Genomic DNA, 12,048 nt, shown 5'->3' with positions numbered 1-12,048 from the left:
GACTCACTGAAGGGTATATAAAAGGCCCTTCTACCAGCATGTGTGTACGGGCAGCAAGTGAAATGATTTCACCCATGTTTGAGTGACTGCGAGACATGACGAAAATGTAGCCTTTTTTCAAGCCTTGTTGTTGTTACGTTTGGTTCGGTGCCCTAACGTGTCTCTCTATAAACGGCAGCAGGCAGCATGCAGCACACGTGTCTGCTGTAACATTAACAGTATGTTTATGTGTTCATTAAATCGCCACGTTATGTTTATTGGTTAGGGTAACATCCCTTCACTTATAGGCTATTTGCACGTAGCTTTTAGGCTAGGGGCTAGCTAAAGCCATAATAGGGCAAGTCAGTGACGTCACACAGCCCCACTACCCCAGACACAGAATGTGTCTTTCCGTGTGACTGTGACGTCACGGTCAAATCCTTAGTTGACTGTGTTGGCTGGCGTCTGTCAATCTCATCAAATGGTGGTCCGTGGCTATAATTGCCAATAAATAATGGATCTTGAAATGAAATCGGTTGAAAACCACTGACTACTAACATTGATCACTTGAACTTGAGGTTACTGGGCAAATGTGAGCTTGTAGACTAGTCGTTTTTGGAGAGGTTTATACTGTAGATTAAAAGCAGCCATCGTTGTAAACTTTGTCATATTCAGCATAATTATATTTAGTGTAGGGGGAAATATAATGGCAGAGGATTTAAAGGGATAGTTCCGATTTGTTTTACCTTAAGCTGTATGAAATACTTGCCATTAATATAGTGGTTGCAAGTTCAGTATTAATTGATTGCCCGAGTCCCGTAGTGGGAGTTCTGCTCTGATTTTGGTCAATATTAAGTAGTTCCGGTCATTTTGTGGGGGGCACAGAGGGCCACGCAGTAAAAGTAAATTAGTCCACAAATCTAACGTCATTTGTATTGTTGACCTATTTCTAAAATATTAGCGCAACTTTCGTTCAACTTTGACCCCTCTATCACATGGAACTATTTTTTGGGGCGTAGTGATATGGACACAAAAAAACATAGTTCCATGTGATAGAGGGGTCAAAAATGAACGAAAGTTGCACTAATATTTTTGAAATGGGTCAACAATACAAATGTTAGTTTTGTGGATTCATTTACTTTTAATGCGTGGCCCCTGTGCCCCCCACAAAATGACCGGAACTACTACCAAAACCAGAGCAGAACTCCCACCACGGGACTCGGGCAATCAATTAATACAGTTGCAACCACTATATTAATGTAAAAAATTTCATATAGCTTAAGTAACAAAATCTGAACTATCCCTTTAACCCATTCTGGGTGGGAACCCTGTTGGTGTTTTAAGCATTATGTTATGCTTTAGCTATTCAAAAATAGCAGATCTACAAGCTCATAGCTTGTAGATCTGCAAAGCTTATAATAGGCCCTTGTCCCCCTTGTCTGTGACAACAAATTAATCTGATTGTAACAGATTTGTAATACACAACGCAAAATAAGTTAAAGAACAATTATAAGGTTAACATCGGCCTGTGGTTTTTCATCTCTAAACCTATAATCCCTACTCAACAGACCAGTCCATGCTGGATGACATCAAGAAGACCATCAATGATGACATGAAGTGTATTCTATCTTGGCTACAGCAGCTAAGTATGTCCATTGTCCACCCCCTGAAATTATACATGGATAGGAATTTGAAATGTGAAATTCTTTAGAATCATAATCTCTTTCTCTCTCTGTCCAGGTTGTGGTTGGGTGAGCAGCGCTGCCGACAGTCTGTGAAGCACCTCCCCACCGTGTGCTCTGATGTCCTCCACCTCGCCAACGCCACGTCTCATCCTGTAGGCGATTTATCCAAACACAAGCTCTTCATCAAGCTCATGCGACTACCACAGTACTACAATGTGAGTTACTCCTGCATGATTTATGAAATCAATGTCAGTCCTTTATTAAATTACGCAATCACTCCTTTGCATGGGCTTTTCCATTATTCCTTTACCATATCTGTCTTCCTTGGTTCAATTATCATCTCTTATTTTCTTGCCTCTCTTCTTCCCACTCGTCATCTCTCCTTACATCTCCTTGTGGAGATGTTGGATGTGCCTGGTTGTCCTACAAACCTATTGTACAAGTATTCCTTCATCTCTGTGTCGCAGCTGGAGGGTGAGGATGGACATCCATGTGCCCAGCTCCTGCAACTCTTCAAACCCAACGTTGAGCAACTTGTCCAAGACACCATGACAGGGAAACAGGCCTGCCCCGGAACAAAGAGGAAGGTAGATATGTGTAGAAGAGTCTAGGATAAAGTCAGCTTACTGGTATTATGATTTGTTGTTTGCTTAGTATAAAGTAGATTATTTTGATATGTTGTGTTGAGATTACATTTATCTGTGTTGTGCATTAGATGTCTGGAGACCAGAGGGCTCTGGAGCCAAAGAAGCCCAAGCGATCTGTAAAGATGTGTGCCTTCAACAAAAAACCAAGTGGCCATGTGTGACACCAACATGCCCTTCATTGGCCTCAGAGCAGAGGTACAGATATGTCCCCATATCTTAGGGGTCTTGCTTATAGGACACGTCATCGGCACATTGCTGGCCTGGCCTGGAATCGAACCTGGGACAACCAGGGCCTCTAGTTGTGCAACACGCCTTTTATCACGTTTTGCTTACTTGCTTCTGAGGGGTGTTATTACCTTCCTCCCTCCCTTACAGGAATCAAAGACCTTGTTTCAGTCTTTCTCTAACAATTCCTCACTTTTGTCTTCCTATGAACACATCCAGCCATTATTTTCTGTTCTTGCATCTAATTTTCCCTCCTCACGGTTCACCAGACTAATGTGCATGTCTGTCTGCGTGTGTGTGTGTGTCTAGCTGTCCAACATGGAGATCCCCAACCAAGAAGTCCAGGTGGAGGGAGACGGATGCAGTCACGCTATACGCCTTCTCAAGTTAATACACACACGAGCACAACCATCAAACTATTTCAAGAAATGTTGCTGATAATATACTGACCACAAAATCGCTTTACATATCTCTCCCTTTCCCTAGAATCCTTCCCAGTAAAGAGGTAGGAGAGGAAACCCAGAGAGCTCTAGAATGCTCCCTGTTGGACTGCACCTTTTGCCTGCAGGGCAGGAACAACCATACCTGGGTGGCTGAACTGGTGCTGGCCAACTGCCCACTAAAAGGCACAAGGAGCAAGGTGTATGTTGAATTATGACTGTGTCGTTTCTGTACTTTTCTTTTCCACCACATTGTCTCAGCCTCTAAATGTGTTATCCCTCATTTCATCCAATCAGCCTCGTGCCCATGCTCGGTCTGACGCAGCGCACCAACACAGCCTACAGTGTTTCTCCATTCTACCCCAGTCAACGACACACATCCGAGTGGCCTTCCGCAACACTGTACTGCAGAAGCCGAGGGGTGGTGGCCATTTGAGACAGTGCCTACAGCCTCTTCGACAACACACAGATCGTAGAGGGCTTCTACCCGGCCCCCGGGACTCAAGGTATTGTCATAGTGACAAGGCAGAGTTACGGAATGCTGCATCTTATCTAGGATAGACGATGACTCTGCCGAAGCTACCTGGAGATAAATGCCTGTACATACTGGGCCACATGGAGCCTTACGAGCCTAGTTTTTGCTAGACCGTGTTTCCACACAGAAGGCATTGTGTGTTGCAAGCTAAACCTTAAACTTTGTCTTTATTATGTTCTTCATTTTCCTCTACTCTTCTTTATGTTTTTTCCATTGCAGAGTGCAGACATTCCTCAACATGTTTGTGGACAGCAACCAGATGCTCGCAGACATGATGGACACCCTGGTGAACCAATTGCAAGCCCAGCAGAAGCAAATGAGAGGTGGTGTGGGAGGGGTGTACCCACCACTCACATCGCCACCAACACCTTACCACACCAACGTAGCCATCACCCTCCATAATGCCCACCCAGTCACCAGGTAAAGATACCATGTGGAGCCCAGCTTTTATGTTTTTTATGGACTGAAGAAATCTACAGTATGTGTGTGTTTGTATATTAAAATGCATTTCATTTAGGTATTTATTGCTGCCTGAGCTTGTCAGCCCACCATCAAAACATTCAGTTTTTTTCAGTTCACTTATCGGCCATGCTCTCTTGGTTAAAGGATAAGGCTGGCATAGGTTTTTTTCTTGTCAACACAACCGACTAACGATTATTTTTGTCTGTCCTCAGACACAACTGTTAGATTTACCAGCAGCATCTTGATTGTGAATCATGACATCTAACTTAATGTTCGTTTGCCCAGGTTCCCAGGTCATGCCCAGTAGTATGCCTTGCCTCTACCTCAGCGTCCATGGGCTCCTTCTATCCCCACCATCCTCACCGACATCCTCTTGCTCCCCTCAACCATGCCCTGCCTGGTGCCGGGCGTGGCAGGGAGCTACCTTCGCTCTCCACTGGAACGCTTCCTGGGCTCTCATCATGAGACACCACCTGCAGAGCATTATCCAGAAAGAGGTGAGTGTTGCACAGCTCAGCAGGGATTTTACGTAGAGTCTCTTTCTAGCCTCTTTCCTTCCATTTACAGTAATTCATACAAAAACTTTCCATTGTTTCTTTGCTAATCCCTCGATTCCCTCCTTCCTGCAGCTGTCCATTGTGAACTCCAACGAACCAGGTGTCATCATGTTCAAGACGGAGGTGCTGAAGTGTCGTGTGGCTCTAAACCCAAATAACTACCAGACGCTGCAGCTCAAAGTTACGCCAGAGAATGCTGGCCCCTGGTCACAGGAGGAACTACAGGTGCTGGAGAAGTTCTTTGAGACCACGGGTAGGTGCATGTTGTGAGCTTGTAGACCAGTACTGTAGATTAAAATCGTTGTAAACTTCCGTCACATAAAGCATAGATTTAGTGTAGAGGGAAATATAATGGCAGAGGATTTAAAAGAATGGGGACTTGATTTATTATATATTCAAGCTATTATTATTATTGTTTTACATACTTGGCTTAACTTTTGTTCTCAGGTGTCAGGCTCATCTGGGGTCACCGTCCGTCCACCTATCCCATCCACCCGGCCATCTCGCCGATAAGGTCACCTCATCACCTACAGCACCGCCCGCCCACGGCAACACCCACTGAACACCGACAGCAACACCATCCGTAATGCCCACCTCAACATCAGACACAGACTGCAGCACAGATGACACAGAGAGCCTGTCCACTGCTGAGAGAAGAGAACACTGGCCTTCGTGTGTCGCTTCGTGCCGCGAAGCTAACAGATATTATAGGTTACGATATAGAAAGACCAGGTACACTTCAATTTGAAAAACATTTACTGATGCTGATGGATGGGAATGTACAATGCCTTGGAGGAAGCTCAACCTTGCAGACATTTTTCGAAGTAAAACAACAGTAGCTTACCCTTACTGTCTGTGAAAACTGCTGGCCATCGTTCTACCACGTTCGTTACAGCAGGCTTCTGATTTACTATCTCTCGTCTGTGTAGTGGGAATGTTTGGTCTATACATTTTGAGATGTGTGGCATTTGGACGGTTCCAAGAATCATGAGAATCATTCTGGCATTTCTTTTGGCTTTTTGCATTCTTTGTCAAGTAAAGCATGCAAATAATTGCTTCACCTCTTTTTGGCTGCTTGATATCCTTGTTTGATGGTGGTTGGATTGCTCTACTACTATTACCCCATTTGCTAGTACTTCACCCACTACTCCTTTTTTTGTTTTCGCCTTTATTTTATAGAGAGACAGACAGTAGGCTGACAGGAAAAGGGGGAGAGAGATGGGGGAGTGACATGCAGTAAAGACCGTCGGGATCGGGAGTCGAACCCGCGGCACACTGCCAGACTCTGGCTACCGGCCAAGGTGCCTGGACTGATGAGCCACAGCCCAGGCCCACTACTCCATTTCTTCGAAGCTTTGAGCAAAAGTTGCCCATCTTAGTTAAGATAGGTTACCCAGCCTTGCCATGGTTCGTCATAACCACACTCAGAAAGGCAGTGGTGCTTTTGCCACGCAGTGGTGCTTTTGCCACACTGATGTACTCTTCTGGCTCTGGATATACTTTGAAACTGTATATTTTCTCTGCAAGATGCTGTAGTAGTGTTCCATCTCTCACATAAGCACGATTGAAGTAGGTTGAAGTTGACAGATGTTTACTGTTCAAGACAATATTGTACAGTAAACATCTGTCTGTAAACAATACTGTCTTGTACAGTAAACATACAAATCAAATGTTTACTGTTCAAGACAGTATTGTTTACAGATGTTCTGTACAAGACAGTATATACTTATACTGTTTACAGAAGCTTTTCTTGATGCTTACTGTACAAAACGGTATTTTTTACAGCATTTTTGTGAAAATAAACATCAGTAGGCCTACTTAATGCATTGTTTTATTGGATTATTGTTTTGCACATGAAGATAGTTGTAATTGTATTAATTTATTAAGTATTAAGTAATTTTAATGCATTTATCTTATTGGATTGAAAGGAAATGCAATTAAGGGATTCAGGCTACATATAATGTTTAAGTACTGCTTACTCAGAATAAACATGTTTTATAGGGCTGCACACTCAAAACAAACTAGTTCTGCTAACTCAGAATAAACATGTTTTATAGGGCTGCACACTCAAAACAAACTAGTTCTGCTAACTCAGAATAAACATGTTTTATAGGGCTGCACACTCAAAACAAACTAGTTCTGCTAACTCAGAATAAACATGTTTTATAGGGGCTGCACACTCAAAATGAATGAGTACTGCTAACTCAGAATAAACATGTTTTATAGTGCCGCACACTCAAAATGAATGAGTACTGCTAACTCAGAATAAACACGTTGTGTAGTGCACACTCAAAATAAACAAGTTCTGCTAACTCAGAATAAACACGTTGTGTAGTGTACAATCTGAAAAACCAAGTTCTGCTAACTCAGAATAAACAAGTTACTTCAAGTTACTTGTACTGCTTACTCAGAATGAACGAGTTACACAAACTCACTATTCTGAGTTTAAGTTAACTTGATTCGACTGAGGCAATGACTTTCCACACTTTTATTGAGTTAACTCAACTCGTCCAATTTTAGAGTGTAGTAGTTTGACTATTCTTTTACGTCGCGACAGAACGGGACACGTCACGGCTATATCTACCCTTCTCGACGTAAAAGGTAACTTCGTTGTGGCGTGTGTGGACTCGTCGCAACAGAACGTGACTCGTCGCGGCTATATCTACCCGTTTGCGACGTAATGGTTGACTTTGTTATATGCCCGGTGCGCGGTGCCCTGCGCGGTGCCCTGCGCTGCCCTACGCCCACCGCGTGCACCTTGCCGGTCCGCCCTGCGCCCTGTGGCCTGCGCACGTGTGCACGTGTGCCAGGCCACCGCGTGCACCATGCTGTCCCGTGGAGCCCTTCGCCGTCCCCCAGGCGACCTGCGTTCCAGAGCTGTCACATGCCCACCGAAAATAGCAGATCTACCAGCTCCTCTCCTACATACGGGATGGCCCGACCCGCGTCTGTGGACCCCTGGGGGGGTGTGTGTGTGAGCGTCTGAGCTCCTATCTGTGTGCCTCCCCCCCCCCCCCCCCCCCCCCCACCCCATGTGGACCCTTGCAGGGGGGGGGTCGGGGGGTCCCCCTATGCACTTTGTGTAGATGCTGCGTATCGCCTCATACTGAAAAAATTACTATTTTACGCACAGCGCAAGGCAATATGTGATTACGATCGTCCTTCTGGGGGGGGGGCGGGGGGGGGGGGGGCTGGCCTACACAATAGATAACCTACCCTGGCAACACAATAGATAACCTACAAGGACATATGAATTTAATTTATATACACGGCTATATTAATTTAGCCGATCATCAAAGCTCACCGCGCTCGTATAGCGCATTGACTGTCTGTCTGTCTGTCTGTCTGTCTGTCTGTCTGTCTGTCTGTCTGTCTGTCTGTCTGTCTGTCTGTGTCTCAATGACTTGCCTTAGGCGGATAATATAGACTACAAGTACTTTATTAAAGTAAAGTAAAAGAGTGAGTTCTCATTGCGTTCTCTGCGTCGTAGCGCATGCAGATAGGCAGATAGGGGGGGGGGGGCAGTTCTATAGGCAAGGGCAGAAGGTTCCTATAACGACAGTGGGTGCGTGCCCACCTTAGAGTAGCCTATATATTTTAAGGCACCCGCCCCGCAACTTATTATTATTGGCTTATTATTTTGCCACCAGCGGAGTTGACGGTTGACGCCGTTGTCTAGTATAGACTATAGGCCTGTGCCAGGATGATTTTAAATAAATATGTCTCTGTCTCTGCGTCTCTAGAGCTATAACATATATACTGTAGCACACATCATGTGTGACACATGTGCACACACACACACACACACACACACACACACACACACACACACACACACACACACACACACACACACACACACACACACACACACACACACACCGAGTACTAAGTATAAGCAGCATATAGGGTACGGCTCTAAAAACATTAAATACTGCGGGAGCATTACACTAAACAAAGTTGGATTTGTACATTGCAGAAACGTAACATAACGTAAGTGTTCTTATTATTGTCCGTCTGGGTTTTATAATGCAGTGTGAGTCCGCTCCGCGATAGCCGATCTGCAAGCTCACAACGCGTTGCGCTGATTGACAGTGCACGTGCAGCAGCTACTGTATAAAATTATATTTAAGTAGGCTACTTTTTTGTGTGACGTCTGTGTGTTATTGACTTCTTGTTCCTTAATGTGCAGGTTTATCAGAGCGATATAGTGCAGCTGTGAGTGAGTAGGCCTATAGCTGCTGCTGCTGCGTCCGTGCACCAATAGAGCGACCGCGGCAGCGGCACGTATGAAATATTAAATAAAAATATGTTGGGCTTCCGGGCGTCCGTTTCTGGACTGTACCAACGGGCTTAGGGCCGGACGGTCCCTTAACTCCACGGGCCCCTATATTTTAGGCCCGTGCAGGGCTCTAGTGTGTGTGTGTGTGTGTGTGTGTGTGTGTGTGTGTGTGTGTGTGTGTGTGTGTGTGTGTTAAATGTGGTCATTTAAATGTAGGCCTATTATATACACGCACCATACAAGCACCTATATTATATAATGTGTTATACAAATGGGCAATCAACATATAGCAGCACCCCCCACCAGCAGATGTATATAAACATGGAATTGCGCTATGATATTAAAATGGACTGAGCTGTGATTGTGCCGTACTGCGCCGGCCGGTGGCCACTGGCCTATTCTGCCATGCAGTATAAATGCATTATCATGCCTGTTGGTGAAATATAAACATCTAAAATGGTTCAGTAATAATTAGCATAAGTTATTATTAACGAAAAACATCTAATACTATTTTAAATTGGTCTAATAAAGTTAGTAACTAATCAGAAGCAGCAACCATTTTGTTTCAAACAACTATAGACCAATAAAATAGTAGGCTAGTATTTATGTTTTTCGTTAATAATAATACATGCTAATTATTATTGAACGGTAAGTACGCTGGTATGTACGCTAAGGTACACTATAAGCTTGTAGATCTGTTTATTTTAGTCAGAATCTCGTGTGTGTATGTGTGTGTGTGTGTGTGTGTGTGTGTGTGTGTGTGTGTGTGTGTGTGTGTGTGTGTGTGTGTGTGTGTGTGTGTGTGCGCGCGCACACACATCACATGTGCACACATGTGTGCTATATGTTATAGCTCTAGAGACGCAGAGACAGACATATTTATTTAAAATCATCCTGTCTCGCACGGCATATAGAGCCAATGAACGGAGCATACCCCCCCCCCCCCCTCTCTCTCTCTCTCTCTCTCTCTCAGCACACGCTGTGCTGTGATATCAATCAGACGCAAATGATCATTGAGTAACGTTAGCTCTGACTCGCACATTATGTGAGATCACATAAAAGGCCTTTAATATAGCCACAGATCATATAGGAATAGGCTTGGGCACTACCCTACCATCTCTCTATAGTGGGGCACCGACGATCTGCAAGCTCACAACGCGCTGCATGTGGACGCAACACTTGGAGCTTGTAGATGCGCACCACAGATCATACAGGGCGTGTGTTCCAGCTAACCCTATAGCATAACACACACACAAGCAACAGTATAGACATCTATTCATCATTATTTATTTCAAATCAAAATACAATGTAATGCTGCACCACTGTCATGAAGTTCGCACGCACACGCGACACACACACACACACACACACACACACACACACACACACACACACACACACACACACACACACGTTTGCTTTCATTCGCTGTATGATACATTAGGCGATATAGACCCGCTGCGGCCCAGCGATAATCAACCGCTGTCCGCTGCGATGCGTGAGCTTGTAGATCAGATGCCGACAGACAGACAGACAGACAGACAGACAGACAGACAGACAGACAGACAGACAGACAGACAGACAGACAGACAGACATGAAATGAAATGGTTCAATAATAACACACACGAGATTCTGACAGAATGCGGCGGCATGCTTAAAATAAACAGATCTACAAGCTTATAGTGTATACCATAGCGTATACATACCAGCGTACTTACCGTTCAATAATAATTAGCATGCATTATTATTAACGAAAAACATAAATACTAGCCTACTATTTTATTGGTCTAGTTCAGTTGATTGAAACAAAAGTCATGGAATTCAATTGCCTACATTCAGTATAGGCCTGGTTTTGATATAATGATGCAGGGAGATTTTCTGAGCCAGTCCGTGCCATGTCATTTTTTCAGATTAATATTTAAATCTTTAGTTGGAAGAATGCAATAGCATATCATAAGTGTTGACCATAATGGGACGGTTGGAACCAAATGAACCCCCGACGGCCGGCGCTATTCAGCTATAAGGCCTATAAACGATATGGCCATACAAATATGGTTATGTGGTGGTCTGTGACATGTCTGCGTGCGTGCGTGCGTGAAAGAAAGACAGAATACGACGCAATGACATGTCAAATTGTCAATTGTAGATCAGCTGCTTGTTATTTAAGTAGGCTAATATGAAGGCAGCGTCTCCGCAAACGTGGACACCCGTGGCCCCCCTTGATCCCCAAGGGTCCACGGTGACCCGTACCGCCCGGGGGTCCCCGGACCCGTTTGGGCGGCCCGTCAGGTGGTTTTCGAGCTTGTGGATTTGTATTTTTAATATTGCTTGTCAAACGTTTAAGGCATATAGCCTATTTAATCTGATTGGTATAGCTCTGCATGGTTGCTGCTTCTGATAGCCTACTAACTTTACGCACGCATGCGACACACACACACACACACACACACACACACACACACACACACACACACACACACACACACACACACACACACACACACACTAGAGCCCTGCACGGGCCTAAAATATAGGGGCCCGTGGAGTTAAGGGACCGTCCGGCCCTAAGCCCGTTGGTACAGTCCAGAAACGGACGCCCGGAAGCCCAACATATTTTTATTTAATATTTCAAGCATACGTGCCGCTGCCGCGGTCGCTCTATTGGTGCACGGACGCAGCAGCAGCAGCTATAGGCCTACTCACTCACAGCTGCACTATATCGCTCTGATAAACCTGCACATTAAGGAACAAGAAGTCAATAACACACAGACGTCACACAAAAAAGTAGCCTACTTAAATATAATTCTATACAGTAGCTGCTGCACGTGCACTGTCAATCAGCGCAACGCGTTGTGAGCTTGCAGATCGGCTATCGCGGAGCGGACTCACACTGCATTATAAAACCCAGACGGACAATAATAAGAACACTTACGTTATGTTACGTTTCTGCAATGTACAAATCCAACTTTGTTTAGTGTAATGCTCCCGCAGTATTTAATGTTTTTAGAGCCGTACCCTATATGCTACTTATACTTAGTACTCGGTGTGTGTGTGTGTGTGTGTGTGTGTGTGTGTGTGTGTGTGTGTGTGTGTGTGTGTGTGTGTGCACATGTGTCACACATGATGTGTGCTACAGTATATATGTTATAGCTCTAGAGACGCAGAGACAGAGACATATTTATTTAAAATCATCCTGGCACAGGCCTATAGTCTATACTAGACAACGGCGTCAACC

General features: G+C 44.6%; 2 protein-coding genes across 3 annotated transcripts; both read left to right on the top strand.

The window, feature by feature from the left end:
- Nucleotides 1-1,542: 1,542 nt before the first annotated feature.
- On the top strand, nt 1,543-3,537 carry LOC310879013 (mediator of RNA polymerase II transcription subunit 14-like; the record flags this gene model as incomplete). The annotated part of the gene is made up of 7 exons (XM_083793429.1): nt 1,543-1,625; nt 1,720-1,879; nt 2,132-2,251; nt 2,380-2,427; nt 2,846-2,922; nt 3,023-3,176; nt 3,274-3,537. The coding sequence occupies exons 2-7, from the start codon at nt 1,856-1,858 to the stop codon at nt 3,535-3,537; spliced, it is 687 nt and encodes a 228-aa protein (XP_083649555.1). The 5' UTR covers nt 1,543-1,625; nt 1,720-1,855.
- Nucleotides 3,538-3,775: 238 nt separating this feature from the next.
- LOC310879077 (uncharacterized protein) lies at nt 3,776-5,623 on the top strand. Of its 2 annotated transcripts, none has more exons than XM_083793507.1 (4): nt 3,776-3,931; nt 4,259-4,470; nt 4,603-4,783; nt 4,978-5,623. In XM_083793507.1, the coding sequence occupies exons 1-4, from the start codon at nt 3,913-3,915 to the stop codon at nt 5,115-5,117; spliced, it is 552 nt and encodes a 183-aa protein (XP_083649633.1). In that variant the 5' UTR covers nt 3,776-3,912; the 3' UTR covers nt 5,118-5,623. The 2 variants fall into 2 exon arrangements, with proteins under 2 accessions (XP_083649633.1, XP_083649634.1); XM_083793508.1 differs by having other exon boundaries at nt 4,985-5,122.
- Nucleotides 5,624-12,048: the final 6,425 nt, after the last annotated feature.

This window comes from Protomyctophum parallelum (genome assembly GCF_964188405.1).
Source record: "Protomyctophum parallelum genome assembly, chromosome: 21".
NCBI classification, from domain to species: Eukaryota; Metazoa; Chordata; class Actinopteri; order Myctophiformes; family Myctophidae; genus Protomyctophum; species Protomyctophum parallelum.
Note: the sequence above shows the minus strand (reverse complement) of the source record. Positions and strands in the feature narration are given on the sequence as shown.

Bases quoted from the DNA above. Each gene is read 5' to 3' on its own strand.
- LOC310879077 (XM_083793507.1), top strand. The intron at 4,471-4,602 runs GTGAGTGTTGCA...TCCTTCCTGCAG, and splicing joins AGAGCATTATCCAGAAAGAG to CTGTCCATTGTGAACTCCAA. The intron at 4,784-4,977 runs GTAGGTGCATGT...TTTTGTTCTCAG, and splicing joins GAAGTTCTTTGAGACCACGG to GTGTCAGGCTCATCTGGGGT.